Source organism: Panulirus ornatus, chromosome 15 (genome assembly GCF_036320965.1).
Source record: "Panulirus ornatus isolate Po-2019 chromosome 15, ASM3632096v1, whole genome shotgun sequence".
NCBI lineage: Eukaryota > Metazoa > Arthropoda > Malacostraca > Decapoda > Palinuridae > Panulirus > Panulirus ornatus.
This window is the reverse complement of record NC_092238.1, coordinates 22,660,315-22,676,844: the sequence shown is the minus strand read 5'-3', so window position 1 is coordinate 22,676,844 and position 16,530 is coordinate 22,660,315. Positions and strand designations below refer to the sequence as shown.

At 39.6% G+C, this 16,530-nt stretch overlaps 1 protein-coding gene across 5 annotated transcripts in view; it reads left to right on the top strand.

Moving 5' to 3' along the window:
* LOC139753747 ((E3-independent) E2 ubiquitin-conjugating enzyme UBE2O) overlaps positions 1 to 11,899 on the top strand; it is a 455,778-nt gene extending 443,879 nt beyond the window's left edge. For all 5 annotated transcript variants that reach the window (XM_071670555.1, XM_071670557.1, XM_071670558.1 and 2 more), the window contains one exon: positions 9,499 to 11,899. In XM_071670555.1, coding sequence (XP_071526656.1) covers positions 9,499 to 9,761 — 263 coding nt within the window. In that variant the 3' untranslated portion in view covers positions 9,762 to 11,899. The remainder of the gene's footprint in view (positions 1 to 9,498) is intronic.
* Positions 11,900 to 16,530: the final 4,631 nt, after the last annotated feature.

The following is a 16,530-nucleotide window of genomic DNA, read 5'->3' as shown; positions in this document are numbered from 1 at the left end:
CTCTCTCTCTCTCTCTCTCTCTCTCTCTCTCTCTCTCTCTCTCTCTCTCTCTCTCTCTCTCTCTCTCTCTCTCTCTCTCTCTCTCTCTCTCTCTCTCTCTCTCTCTCTCTCTCTCTCTCTCTCTCTCTCTCTCTCTCTCTCTCTCTCTCTCTCTCTCTCTCTCTCTCTCTCTCTCTCTCTCTCTCTCTCTCTCTCTCTCTCTCTCCCCCCCCAGCCAAGCTATACAGACCTTTCCTTTCAAACTTCCAAAGCACCTCTAATTTCACCTCAATATGAGTTTTACATTCTGTACTCCCTAATTATCTTCAGCATTATTTGCAGACTTATTAGAATTCATACATTTACTTTCGGAAGTTAATAATGGAGTAGCACTAAATACAAATGGGTATATTTCGAGTATTCTCTTATTCACAAGGAGTCTGCTAGCAGATAGGCTATAAATGTATTTTTCTAGTTGGTAAGATATGAATTGAATGATAGTGCAAAAATACCTTGAAAAACCCTTAGATTTTTTATTGTTTAAAGAAAGAATATGTTATTTATGATAGGTATGAAGGTAAACTTTTTCAAATTTCTCAATTGTATGAAGTGTACATATCACAAGTTGATAATGTACCCTAATTCTCAATTATTGCAAGTTGAAGATGTTTTAAGTTGAAACTTTCAAGTCAGAAATAAAAAAGATATGTTGAATGTCCACTTAAGAAATAGAAAGATCATTTGATATTCTGTCAAGAGTAATAATGATAAAAAAAAAATGCATCAGTGAACACAGAAAGTATTTAAAGGTAGCTAGACAGCTAGCTAAATGAAGAACCATATGATACCAAAATCAGTAAGTATGCACTGTGCTTGGCGGCAGAGAATAACATTATTATCAGAAAACCATTTTTTTTTTTTTCAACGTTGGAGGCTTCAATCACAGACAAAAATTCACATCAAAGGCAGGCCTTGATTGAAATACAGAGGTCAACGAAAGGGAAAAAGAGGAGACAAGGAAAAGTATTTATGAATATTGGAGGAAATGAAAAATCCTGTCTTTTAAAGTGTGCATGATCATAGTTATTTGGAAAGACATGAGAGGGTTATCAAAATAGTTATCAAAACAGCCCACTCTCAAGTTGCCAGCAGCCACACTGTGGTTAAATGATGCTGCAGCCTGTTGAGTATTGCATGGTCCAGCTTGTGGTGGGAGCACGCAAGTATCCAGCACACTGGAGCAAAAACCAAAGTAATACATGTAGAAGAGGGAAAAAGAACCAATGATGTGGCATAGGGCAAGCAAGTCAAGTTTTGAAGTTGGCCCCGGAGAATTTATGTTGGACCATTTTCGACTCAACCTTGTCAAGTTAGAATGCAGATATGAGAACAGTACTACATGCAAGGCAGATCAGTCATGTGTTTAAACAGAGAAGGTGTTTGGAAGAAAGAAATTTCAACATCTAAGCATGTTTTCCAGTTTTTTGGTGGCAGACTTTTTCATAATGTAGGGTTTCTGTGATTGAATGAATGTCTCAGTAATGCCAAGTATTTTCATTGATTCAAGAGGTGGAGTTACAAAACCATCAAAGGAGAGAGAAAAGTTGTGTGGATTTTTCAATAGAGACATGTAGAAAAAGAGACATGTAGAAACTGGGTCTTGGAAGCATTAAACATAACCGGATTTTGTCTACCCCGACAGAGATACCCTGTCCAAGTCTGAGTTTGAGGAAGTTGTGTTAAGATGAAATGCAGATTGAGTGAGAGAAGATGGAGCAGAATTAAAGGATGTGGAGGAATGCAGTGTTGAGTCATTTGCATGTGAGTGCATTTAGTTATTTGTGGATGAAAGGAAATCGTTGATAAAAAGGAGAGAGTGTAGGAGACAGAGCAGAACCTTAAGAGGCACTGATATTGATGGAGAAAGGGGGGGAGGGTGCTCCATTAGCAACCATGGAGATAGATTGGCCAGATTGGAAGCTAGATATGAGGGAGCAAATTGAGAGAGGGAAGCCAAAAGAGAGGGAGCTTAGAGGTAAGACCCCAATGTCAAATCCTTTCAAAATCGTTGGATATGTCAAGGGCAACTACATAGGATTCCCTAAAATCTCTCAGGGATGATAACTAGATATTAGTAAGATAGAAAAGAATATTACAAGTTGATCTTGCCTCATGAAAGACATACTTGTGAACAGAGAGAAGACAGAGATTCAAGATGTCTGAGGATATGGGAGTTGAGGAGGGATTCAAAGACTTTGGAAACTGTAGACGTTAAAGTGGCAAGATGATAATTAGAGGGGTTAGAACGATCACCACATCTTGGGGATAGGATGTACCGGTGCATGTTTCCAAGAAGAAGGAAATGTATTTGTTTTTGAATAGAAATAGAATAGCTAAGCAATCATAGGTGCAAGTTAAGTCACACATTTTTCAATACATGGGGATGGATGCCATCAGGACCAGCAATCCTTGCTCATGTTCAGAGAGGGAAGTGCTTTTTGGACATTGAAAAGAGATTATGGGAAGGGATATAGGATTAGTAGGAGGAGCATCAGGGGGTAAAGGAATGTTAGAGTCATCCAGGGTAAAGTTAGTGGAGAAATGGGAACCAAAGAGAGTTGCTTTGTCTGTTGGAGAAAGCTATAATACTGTCAGAATGGAGAAGTGAAGGAAAGATAGAGCAGTGAAAGTTGTTAGCAGTGCCCATAGGTAAAGATCAGAGAGACACATGAGTGGCTGATGAGGAGAGATTATTGCACTTCTTCTGAATAAAGGAATACTTTTAATAAAGGATATACTTTTAATGATTTCTGGCAGTGGTAAATGTTGATTGGGAGTCGAAGGAAGGAGAATTTTTTCAAGCCTCATATGCCTGATCCCCTGCCCAAATGACCTCAGAAACAGTTGAACCATGGATTAGAGGAAGAGGGGATAATTGCCTCCACAACTGCAACAATAACTTCTGCTATGCATATGGTAGAGACAAGAGCATCACCTCATAGAAGACAGTAATTTACCCTAGGAAAGTCAGAAAAGAATTTTCATAAGATATTCCAGTCAGCTTTGCTGAGGTGCTAATATTTGTTTTTAGAAGGAACTGAAGCAGGGGGAGGTGCTGTTAAAACAGATGTACATTAATGAGAGGGTGGTCAGATGAACCAACTGGGGACAAGATTGTGTAGTTACAGCACAAAGGATTTGAGGTGAAAAACAGATTCAGAATATTAAGAGAGTGGTCCCAGCACTCAGGAGCATGAGTGAGGTGGGAGATAATTTACTTTGGGTCATTGCAAATGGAGAATGTGAAGGCTACAATCCCGCTCACCATCCGTACAGGTGGAATTCAATGATTTCTTATGGTGAGCATTGAAATCTCGTAAGTAGAGGATCTCAGCTTGTGGAAGAGAGAATGCCACAGTTTCATGGCAAGAGTTTAAATAGTTCTATCTTCTATATATCTGATGCCAGTACCATATGGGAATTCCCTCAAAGTGTCTTCATAACTGGTGAACTCCAGTGCCACTTCCTAGCCTTTTAGTGCCTCACCCTTAAAAGACCACTGGCAGAGGGCAACTTTAGAACAGCACTTCCAGAGGTTCCTCCCTAATGTTCTTGCTAATCACTTCTATATAATGTTCCAACCTACTACTTCTACCCAGTGCTCCTTCCTAAATGATTCTACGTATTGCTGCTGTCTGATGTTCCAGTCTACTGCCTCTATCTATTGTTCTTACCAGTTTGCTGAAAGGCAGGGCTAGTGCATATTCCTCACCACCGGAAAATTTATGGTTATGGAGAATGAATAGTATGAGTTAAGTGTTGTCAAGCGTTATGTGTGACAAGGAGAGATTGTATGTTTTTGGGCAGAATGCCAGCATTTTCCGTTTGGGTGACGCAGAAAGAAAAGACAGCTACCTGGGTCAAAGGAGTACACCTTGACAAACACTGAATTGCTAGCTCACTATGCAGACATGACCAACCCTACCAATGCCTAGTTGGGTTGTATTGGTAATATATTTCCCTGATTGGTGACTGCCTACCAACTTCTAATTTAGATAGTTGAAGAAAGATATGAAATTTATAGAATTTAGAGAGCAGTAGCATGTGGTAGTTGGGAGACAGACCTTGAGCCAGATAATATCAAATTTTGGGGACTCAAGGTCTTTGAAGCACACAGCAGGTGTGTTGATGTTGGAATAAGCACAGACACCACCTTTGAACTGGAATCATGAGTGTAGATTGTAGATGGATATGAAAAAGGGGCTAGTGAGAACATCATTAGACAGTTGGGTCTGAGAGAGAAGTAAACTTTTAGCAAAGGTACTAGACATGGTGCACAACAAAATAGAGGTTACTAGAGACCACAAATGTTGGTATGAATAAAAAGAGAGACATGTCTATTTGAGAGGGAAAGGTTGTGGGGGGGGCCAGTACTACTACTATCTGAGCCCTCTCTCTCATTGGCAGTTGAATCAGGTGGAAACCCTGAGATTCTTAGCACTCCATGGTGCTGGGGACTTGTACTTTAGGTTTGTTGAACTTCATCATGATTATATTTGAAAATGATTGTGCAGACAGGAGATGGCAAAAGAACTTATATGAAGAAAATAAGTGAAGTTTTAGTAGGTGTATGTTTGCAAATGGAGGATGGTAGGACTAGCCAGATTGTCCCATTTTGATGAGACAGAAAGTAAAACTAGCAAACCTAACATGGAGGGTGTAAGATGGTTCTGGGCACCACTTTAATGCTCCTGAGTCAGGATGGTCATACCACTCTGGGTGGATGCTGTCAACAACCTACTACCTGTTAGATTGCTTTAAGGGCAGGGGACAGAGCATTCCATGAGTTATCTGGGTTACAGGGAGTGGCCAGTTCACTGCCACCATATAAGGCAGGAATTCAAGGCTCAGAGCTATGAGACTGTGGAGAGTCAGCAAGACCAGGAAAAGTTTGCAGGCAAATGGGATCTAGATTCTTTGGTTCAAGGATTCAAAAACTGACAGATACATGTTGGTGTGTGTATATGGGAAAAGGAAGGGGTGAAGTGACTAAGTGGAACAGCATCTCAGGAGATGGAAATTGACTGTGGGAGCAGGGAGGCTCCAAAAGGGAAGAATGTACACTGAGAGAACAAAGATGGATTGTAGTACACGGTAATGTGAAAGCCAAATGAAAAGGGAACTGATGGTTTATGACTAGGCTATCTGCTGGAGGACAATAACAGCACCCATATTTCCTCATCTATATATAGATGGAGACAGTGGGGAAGGATGCGATGGGCAGGGGGACATGTGGATAGGTGGATGGCCGGTGGACTGCTACGTGAAGTGGGTCGTGTCTGTTGGGTAAAAGGGACATACTGAACGAGGGTAGTGACATGAGAGAAGGGGATGTGGGTAAGTGGGTGGTGGGATAAGGAGTTCTTGGGGGCTGTAGGAGATCTAGAGGTGTGGAGGTCAAAGATGTATAGATGCTGACTGTGGAGACTGAGGATGAGACTGAGGATGTACAGTTATAGAGGTTAGAGAAGTATGAACTGTGGAGGCCGAAAATGTATGGGTGGAACAGGAGGAAGTGTGGTGTTGTAAGAGAGAGTAGCAAGGGGTTTTTGCAAATGATACCTGCCAACGGATGTGATTTGCTTCTGTCATATTTAGGATTTTTATGGAGTGACCTCATCCAAAACTGATGAGAAGGAAAATAATTAAGACATCTAATGATGATATGGACTGCAGCTGATCACTTTGATAGAAATGGAGGCACCTGATAAAATCAGTTCTACTTCAGGAGTGTTTTGTTGATATGAAACTAGAAACACCAGTTTGCAGGTTACTGGCATGGGAGATTCATTATTAAAATCTGGTCCTAAGGCTCTCCTATCACTACTCACCACATTGCTTGAATCTTGCATCCCATTCTTAGAAAGAGTGTCTTCTGTCAAGGTGATTCTGTTGAACAATTCATACATCATAGGGTTATGAAGGCCTCAGCCAACTAACTTTAAACCAAGAATTAACAGAGTTCAGGGAAACCTGATGCTGTATAAACGTCACAGAGACCAGTTTTTGGATAGTGGTGTGACAATCTTCTGTAAAGTGTCTCAGCTGCCAGCCATAAATGACCTGAATATGAATCCCAAGGGATAGGGAAGAAGGAATACTTCCCATGTATTCCCTGCATGTTGTAGAAGACAACTGAAAGGGATAGGAGCTGGGGCGTGGGAATGCTCCCCTCTAGTTTTACTTTTCCAAAAGAAGGAACAGAGAAAGATGCCGTGTGAGGATTTTTCTTGCTGAGGCACAGCTATTTGTTCTTGACACTACTTCACTGACACACGAAATGGCAAATATGTATGAAAAATAAAAATACCTTAAAGTAGAAAATCTAGGCAATGTTGAAGCCTGAGAACTAACTGAAATTGAAAATCATTGCAGCATTTGAAAATGACTACTACAAATAAACCAAAGAATAAATTTAAATGCAGAATTTAAGAGAAGTTAAAATATGACTGCCTCCAACAAGCCAAAGAGTGAATTTGAGTACAGAGTCTACACCAAGCTGGAAGTCTAACATATATTTAGCCAGTCAAGTACTTACTGTACAAATCCGTGATCATACCCGGGGGACTTAAAACTTAACTAGCAAAGTTCATTAGTACTGTCTCCCCAGGGGCTACATCTGGACCCACATTTGATGCAAGGCATCACTGCTATTCTAGGGAAGATGTAATGTCTACTATGCCAGTGGGTGTAAGGCACAGTGACTGGTAACATAAAATGGCCTTGTATAGTGAGCACTACACTATACCAGTGACCTACTACATAGACAGTTTTAACAGCCAGTCATCTCAGTTAGCAAGAATGGATATAGGTGGCCAGCTTCTGCAGTGGATACTCAGCTCTCTCTCTAATAGAAAGTCACCTGTGTTGTTTCAAGGTTACAAAAGTGAAGTTAAAGACATGCTACTTGGCACTCTTCATGGTGGAGTACTTGGTCCCACTGTGTTCAGTGTGCTAATCATTGTATTACTGAAATTGATTCCACAGTGTCCCAGAAATATCATTATTAGTTATCCTGATGAAATTCTTTTTTATATTATTATTTTATTATACTTTGTCGCTGTCTCCCGCGTTTGCGAGGTAGCGCAAGGAAACAGACGAAAGAAATGGCCCAACCCCCCCCACACACATGTATATACATACGTCCACACACGCAAATATACATACCTACACAGCTTTCCATGGTTTACCCCAGACGCTTCACATGCCCCGATTCAATCCACTGACAGCACGTCAACCCCGGTATACCACATCGCTCCAATTCACTCTATTCCTTGCCCTCCTTTCACCCTCCTGCATGTTCAGGCCCCGATCACACAAAATCCTTTTCACTCCATCTTTCCACCTCCAATTTGGTCTCCCTCTTCTCCTCGTTCCCTCCACCTCCGACACATATATCCTCTTGGTCAATCTTTCCTCACTCATTCTCTCCATGTGCCCAGACCACTTCAAAACACCCTCTTCTGCTCTCTCAACCACGCTCTTTTTATTTCCACACATCTCTCTTAACCTTACGTTACTCACTCGATCAAACCACCTCACACTACACATTGTCCTCAAACATCTCATTTCCAGCACATCCATCCTCCTGCGCACAACTCTATCCATAGCCCACGCCTCGCAACCATACAACATTGTTGGAACCACTATTCCTTCAAACATACCCATTTTTGCTTTCCGAGATAATGTTCTTGACTTCCACACATTCTTCAAGGCCCCCAGAATTTTCGCCCCCTCCCCCACCCTATGATCCACTTCCGCTTCCATGGTTCCATCCACTGTCAGATCCACTCCCAGATATCTAAAACACTTCACTTCCTCCAGTTTTTCTCCATTCAAACTCACCTCCCAATTGACTTGACCCTCAACCCTACTGTACCTAATAACCTTGCTCTTATTCACATTTACTCTTAACTTTCTTCTTCCACACACTTTTCCAAACTCAGTCACCAGCTTCTTGTATATACCAAAACATATGAAATGCAAACAATTCTTAACTACATACACATGGCCTGTGAAAGTCTTGGCTTCATCACTTCTGCAGGACATCTTGGTATTGAATATTGAACATAATAGAATTACTGTATATATTCATATATTAAGGTCCCTTGCTTACCACAATTTTGATTATACATTTTTAGAATAATGTAAAGCATTTTACCAACTAAGTTTTCAAGTTATTAGTATCTGTGACGATCCATGGCACCTTCCAAATTTTACCCATGCATTGGGCAAGTGACTTATGGCCACAGGCTACTTATGACTCAACCCAGCAGATCACCGTATCAAGAGAGAGGCAGAAGTGTTATAACCAAGTGGTGTTGTCAGGGAAGGCATTAAGGTAGCCTTTTATGTGGTTTAGGTGGCTGGCTGCTTTGTTGGAGTATGGAGGTGTGGCTTCACTTGCAATATTTTTTCTTAACTTCCCACATGTTAGTGTTAAAAGCTATCTCTGATAACTATACTTATGAAACAAGTTACATAACTATGATCTAGGAAGATACTCTATCATTTACATTTCACTTGACCAGTGTACAATTTTGTGGACACTGATGGTAAGAATCAGGTTTTGGCACTTGCAAACTGAGCCATAGGTCATACATTAAAGAATTAAGCTTTTCAGTGCTTTGGAATTAGTTTTCTCTTCCTATCTTTTCCATTACTCAGTTTCCTTCTGATGCAGGTCATCCATGTCACTTATCAGACTCTCCCGTTATTTTCTTTGCTGTGTTCAGTCAGAACATTAATATTCCATGACCCAGAGCCAATTTTTTCCCTCAAATATAGATAATTTTTGTTCATTTGTTCCTCCCTTGAGACCTGTAGAATGTAGTTTTAGTGGTAATCCCTAAGTGTTAATTTGTAGCATTTGTCACATGAAACTATGTACTCTTTTATATATTCTTTGGATGCAGCCTGATACACTTCCTTCCATTAGATTATAAAAGGTTGTTTTTGTCATCTACACTACAAGTTTGTTTTAATTGCTTTTAACTTAAGCTTATTGAGGGTTTGCATGAAAGTAGCTTATTGGAATAAAAAGATATTCTTGTACTCAACCATGGTATATTTATATAACAACATATGCATATACTTACTCATTGATACTTTGAAAACTATTTGTTTTCCTACCTGTCACTTGATTCACATTTTGTATTTTTTCTTAAACATTAAATTTTTGAGGAACAAGATCCAACATCAGCCAAAGAGAATACAGTTAGGTTTAGGATAGCCTTCAATACTTTTATGAGAGCCAGATTTGAAAAGTGCACCATAGTGTTGGGTTTGTGTAAGATGACTTCTAATAATGATTCTAATAATGAGTGGTAGGACTAATTGTGTGAAATATTTATAGGACAAATTGTGTGAAATATTTTCTTATAGGGATTCATCATGTTCAGTGAAAAAGAAATATTGTGGACACTGATTTTTATCTGAAAATTTCTTTGTTTCTTACAGATACCAAGGTTGATCTACCAGAGTTTCCACTTATCCCAGCTTCTAAAGGTTTTTGTATCACTTTACGAAAAACTCTTCAGCAGTTTAAGGCCATCCTTGAGTCTGTTGGGGTATCAACGGATAATTTGGCTTCTCTTCATTTAGATATAGAAGATAATAAGAAACCTATGACCCCTGTTAACACTCCAAGTATTGAAAATAAGGCTGCTAAAGTTCCATATCCCAAGACGGAGATAGAAAATGTTGTTGGTCATAACTCGTAGCTATTGTCCAATTTTAGCTCAGTTATTACTAATATATTCATAAATGTTGATATTCAGTGCCTGTGCAGGTTGTGGTGTTCGTTAGTTTTTGCAAGTTTTGAGTATAATTGGATTCCAGTGTTCTGCAGTAATAAGTTAGACCTTTTTCCTTTTTGTAATGAATCCAAAAGGAGATGATATTTTGCTATTGCAAAAATTTTTTTGTTGTTCCAAAGAATTTGTTTGACATTCACCAAAAATATTAAGTTTTCATACACTCTGCTTTCTTGACAAACTACTGTAATAAATTACATTTCTTTTGCAGATATATGCCACGTATTTTTGTTGTAGTTTGTGAATAGTATATTGTCTCTGTAATTATTTATTTGTAAACAAAATTAATTTATTAATTAGTTTTTCACTTTCCTTTTTTTCTTAGTATCCCAGTATCTGAAGTGTCCAGCAGAAAAAGCAATTTAAAGATAAATTAGCTTTCTCAAAGGCTTTTTCTCATTATCAAGTCTCTTTAGAATGATGACTGATGTTACTAGTGATATTTTTAAATGCCCATAAATTTCAACTTTATTACATCAGCATGCAGAACAGCTTCTGTAAGGGCATGATTTTGTTTTTGCTTTATTCTAGGAATGCCGATCTAGATTAAAATTAGTGACATCATTTACAGATAGAGCAAATATTACATTTGGTATTTTCTTTAGAGCAGGGCTTAAGCTGCTTAGAAATCCTTTGAGCCAGGAGACTTTTGCATTAATTTACATGTTAGAATGAAGAATATTGCTTGACAAGTGAACAGAGAAATAGCAGTTTACTGCTGTCTCTTTAAAAAGAAATTGGGCAAATGGAATAGTTAAGAAAAATGTCTTTTTTGTTTGGATTATTGAATTAGTTAATTTATTTATTTATTTATTTATTTATTTATTTGTTTATTTATTTATCAACATGATTTTTATTGTCAAAGTATTTGCCAAGCAAGAGCATCATGTTAATGTCCTGTAAAGGATTCTTTTCTAAGTGCCTCATTTGTTTAGTATATCAATGCCATGATCATCCTGACTTGTTGTCTATGTTATTGGCATGCAGAGTATCAGAAAGTGATATATCATTCATGATATTCAAGACCTGATGCCTGAGGCATATCCAGTTAATGTTGGCTGGGTCATAGGTGATCAAGTTGCAGGTCTGTAAGCAACCTTTTGTCCCGCTATTCAGCAATAGTTATCAGGAAGGTTACTGTATCTGAATATTTTGTATGTTTCTTCATTGTTCTTTTTTGTAAATATGGTGAAAAGAATCTCAAAAGCCTGCTTGGCTTTTGGGGTGTTTTCATTGTTGAGAAAGTTTTACTGATGCAGTGCACCTGATATGCTTCCCATTGAAGAAGCCAGTCTTGCAGTAGTACAAGATACGTCTAGAATTAATCCATATTTGAAGTTTTCCTTAATTTGTTGAGAATCTGGATTCAGCTGTATGCTCCATGAAAGTGTTTGAAATGTAAGTATACTGTATATGCTCTCAGGATACTACCAATATCCACAAATAATTTCTGTTATACACCAGTTGACATCTCTCTAGCCATTGCAAATCATATTGTGCTGCATTTTCATATTTATATTTAATGTTTTCAATTATATTCCATATAGCCTGTATGTATTATAGGTGTTCTTTTTTCATTGTAGATGGTGCATACAGCTCCAATTTCATGTATGGATGTTTATTTCAAATTCTAGCAACAACATAGTCACATAAATGACAGTATTCTCATTCTGATTAGAAGTGTAAATGACAGATCACTTAAATGTTATGTGAATAATGTAATTACATGATATTTCAAGCAGACACCACAACCAGAGCTAGTCATTGTTGCACGTGGGTTTGTACTTCATGATCTGCCTTAGGGAAAGGTATTTTAAGTTTTGCTTTGACTTTAGCCTGCAAGATGGCCCTTGCATTGCTGATCCCTAAAGTAGATTATTGTGCTCCACATTAATTGTTAATCATAATATGCTTTTGCACAGCTGTGCTGACATGTTGCACCTATAAAGTTATGCAAATTAGACTGAAAAAGAGGGGATGGGTGACAAGTGCAATATCTTGAAGTAATGTGTATGAACATTATGAAAGAAAGTTTTGCTGCTCAACTTGTATTTTTATTGTGAAATAGATTCCTCAAATAAAGTAGTTTATTATCATTCCTTATTAGAAAAGATATATGACTCATACAGTGTGATGTGGTACACATCATGTCCTCATCCCCTCAAGAACAAGTGTGATTGTGTGAGGTGGGTTACCCAGCATCAGAGTTCATGTACTCAACTTTATAATTTTGCATTTGTTTTAATTTATTCAAATTTTTTTGCATCAGCGAGGTAGAACTAGAAACAAAAAGTCCTCATTTGCTTACAGTCATTTTGTAGCTTTCATGTGTAACACACTGAACACAGTCCACTGTCTACAACCAGTTCCAACGAACCTCTCCAGGGTTTCCTTCAACTGCTTCACATGCCCTGCTTCAGTCCTTTGATATCACCCTTTGTACACCACATCGCTCCAACTCACTCTATATCCCATGCATACCTTTCACACTCCTTCATGTTCAGGCCCTGATCACTCAAATTTTTTCACTCCACCATTTTATCTCCAGTTTGGTCTTCTCCTTCTTGGCCCTTTTACTCTTGACGCAATATCTTATTTGTCAATCCCCTCACTCATTCCTTCCATATGTCCAAACTATTTTCAGCACACCTGCTGCATCTCTCTCAAGCACACTCTTCCCATTACCACGTCTCTTACTCTATCATGACTTACTCCATCAGCCCTCCTCAAACCACATATTGTCCTAAAAAATTCCATATCCAAAGCACCCAACCTTCTGTACACTCTCATCCGTAATGTGTGTTTCTCATGCACACATCATCGTTGGGACCACTATACCTTTAGTTGTATCCATTTACATCATCTCAGGTAATGACTTTCTCCACACATTCCTCAATGCTTCCAATCCCACCCAATGACTCAACCCTCATCTGTGGTTCCATTTGCAGCCATGTCCACTCGAAGGTATCTAAAACACTTCACTTCCTTCACTTTTTCTCCATTCAAACTCACACCCCAGCTAACCTGTCTCTTTACATTGCTAAATCTAATGACCTTGCTTTTATTCATTGATACTCTCTTCTTTCTCCTTTCACACACTTTTTCAAACTTTTGCAGTTTCTCATTTGAATCTACTGGTGCACCAGTGCTGTGTCATCAACAAACAGGAACTGGCTCATTTCCCACACCCCCTCACCCCAACAGACTGCGTACCTGCTTCTCTCCCCAAGACCCTTGGATTTACCTCCCTCATCAGTATCATCGGTAATGAGGTGTTACAGTGTGGGTGGATGTAACCAAGATGAGAAGAAAGGAGAAGTAGGTAGTACATTTGACCAGAGGAACCTATATGTTTTGGTTCTGAGTGAAACAAAAGTCATGGCTAAGGGGAGGACTGGCTAAGGAATCCCTTAGTGGTAAACTCAGGGATTAGTTTTAGGGTGAGAGCTATGCAAGGGTAGCACTATTGCTAAAACAGGAGTTGTGAGAATGTTTGGTAGAGTGTAAGGAAGTGAGCTCCATACTAAAGTGGGTGAGCATGAAAGTGAATTATGATAGGATGGATGTGTTGGAAATGAAATGTTTGAGGACAATATGTGGTGTGAGGTGGTTTAATCAAGCACGTAATGAAAGGGTAAGAGAGATGTGTGGAAATAGAAAGAGTGTGATTGAGAGAGTAGAAGAGGGTGTGTTGAAATGGTTTGGAAATATGGAGAGAATGAATGAGGAAAGATTGACAAAGAGGATATATGTGTCAGAGATGAAGGGAACAAGGAGAAGTGAGAAACCAAATTGGAGGTGGAAGGATGAAGTGAAAAGGATTTTGAACAATTGGGGCCTGAACATAGAGGAGGGTGAGAGGCATGCAAGGAATAGAGTGAATTGGAACAATGTGTTATACCGGGGCAATGTGCTTTCAGTGGACTAACCAGGTCATGTGAAGCATCTGGGGCAAACCATGGAGGGTGAAAGGCATGTAAGGAATAGAGTGAATTGGAACGATGTGGTATGCCAGGGTTGACGTGCTGTCATTGGATTGAACCAGGGCATGTGAAGCATCTGGGACCATGGAAAGTTTTATAGGGCGTGGATGAGGAAAGGGAGCTGTGGTTTTAGTGCATTACACATGACAGCTAGAGATTGAGTGTGAACGAATGTGGCCTTTGTCGTCCTTTCCTGGCACTACCTCGTGTGCACATGGGGGGAGGGGAGGGGTGCTGTTTCATGTTTTGCAGGGTGGTGATGGGAGTGGATGGGGTCTGCAAGTATGAGTGTGTACATCTGTATGTATGTATATGTCTGTGTATGTATATGTATGTACATGTTGAAATGTATAGGTATGTATATGTGCATGTGTGGGCATTTTTTTTTATGTTTATTTTATTATACTTTGTCGCTGTCTCCTGCTGCCTTGCTGGCTTTCATTTTCCGCAGTGCTTTCACTACCTCTTCTCTGTTCACTAAACCATTCTCCATGACCCTCTCACTACGCACACCACCTCGACCAAAACACCCTATTTCTGCCACTCTATCATCAGGTACATTCAACAAACCTTCAAAATACTCACTCCATCTCCATCTCACTTCACCACTACTTGTTATTACCTCCCCATTATCCCCCTTCACCAGTGTTCCCATTTGTTCTCTTGTCTTACACACTTTATTTACCTCCTTTCAAAACATCTTTTTATTCTCCCTAAAATTTACTGATACTCTCTCACCCCAACTCTCATTTGCCCTCTTTTTCACCTCTTGCACCTTTCTCTTGACCTCCTGCCTCTTTCTTTTATACATCTCCCTACTTCCCTGCAAAAATAGTCAAAATGCCTCTCTCTTCCCTTTCACTAACAATTCTACTTCTTCTCTACCCTTTCTAATCTCCCCACCTCCCACCTTTCTTATGCCTCAAGCATCTTTTGCTCAAGCCATTACTGCTTCCCTAAATACCTCCCATTCCTCCCCCACTCCCCTTATGTCATTTGCTTTCACCTTTTTCCATTCTTCACTCAATCTCTCCTGGCACTTCCTCACATAAATCTCCTTTCCAAGCTTACTGACTCTCACCACTCTCTTCACCCCAACATTCTCACTTCTTTTCTGAAAACCTCTACAAATCTTCACCTTTGCCTCCACAAGATAATGATCAGACATCCTTCCAGTTGATCTTAGCACATTTACATCCAAAAGTCTCTCTTTCACTTGCGTATCAATTAACACATGATCCAATAATGCTCTCTGGCCATCTCTCCTACTTACATATGTATACTTATGTCTTTCTTTTCTTTCATACTATTCACCATTTCCCGCATTAGCGAGGTAGCGTTAAGAACAGAGGACTGGGCCTTTGAGGGAATATCCTCACCTGGCCCCCTTCTCTGTTCCTTCTTTTGGGGGAAAAAAAAAAAAAAAAAAAAAAAAACGAGAGGGGAGGATTTCCAGCCACCCGCTCCCTCCCCTTTTAGTCGCCTTCTACGACACGCAGGGAATACGTGGGAAGTATTCTTTCTCCCCTATCCCCAGGGATAATTTATATATTTGTTGTTTAATTATATATTGGTTGTTTAATTTGTTTATGGATGGGGTTGTAAAGGAGGTAAATGCAAGAGTCCTGGAAAGAGGGGCAAGTATGAAGTCTGTTGGGGATGAGAGAGCTTGGGAAGTGAGTCAATTGTTGTTCGCTGATGATACAGCGCTGGTGGCTGATTCATGTGAGAAACTGCAGAAGCTGGTGACTGAGTTTGGTAAAGTGTGTGGAAGAAGAAAGTTGAGAGTAAATGTGAATAAGAGCAAGGTTATTAGGTACAGTAGGGGTGAGGGTCAAGTCAATTGGGAGGTGAGTTTGAATGGAGAAAAACTGGAGGAAGTGAAGTGTTTTAGATATCTGGGAGTGGATCTGTCAGCGGATGGAACCATGGAAGCGGAAGTGGATCATAGGGTGGGGGAGGGGGCGAAAATTTTGGGAGCCTTGAAAAATGTGTGGAAGTCGAGAACATTATCTCGGAAAGCAAAAAAAAAAAAAATATATATATATATATATATATATATATATATGTATATATATATATATATATATATATATATATAAGGCATATGATAGAGTTGATAGAGATGCTCTGTGGAAGGTATTAAGAATATATGGTGTGGGAGGCAAGTTGTTAGAAGCAGTGAAAAGTTTTTATCGAGGATGTAAGGCATGTGTACGTGTAGGAAGAGAGGAAAGTGATTGGTTCTCAGTGAATGTAGGTTTACGGCAGGGGTGTGTGATGTCTCCATGGTTGTTTAATTTGTTTATGGATGGGGTTGTTAGGGAGGTAAATGCAAGAGTCTTGGAAAGAGGGGCAAGTATGAAGTCTGTTGGGGATGAGAGAGCTTGGGAAGTGAGTCAGTTGTTGTTCGCTGATGATACAGCGCTGGTGGTGGATTCATGTGAGAAACTGCAGAAGCTGGTGACGGAGTTTGGTAAAGTGTGTGGAAGAAGAAAGTTAAGAGTAAATGTGAATAAGAGCAAGGTTATTAGGTACAGTAGGGTTGAGGGTCAAGTCAATTGGGAGGTGAGTTTGAATGGAGAAAAACTGGAGGAAGTGAAGTGTTTTAGATATCTGGGAGTGGATCTGTCAGCGGATGGAACCATGGAAGCGGAAGTGGATCATAGGGTGGGGGAGGGGGCGAAAATTTT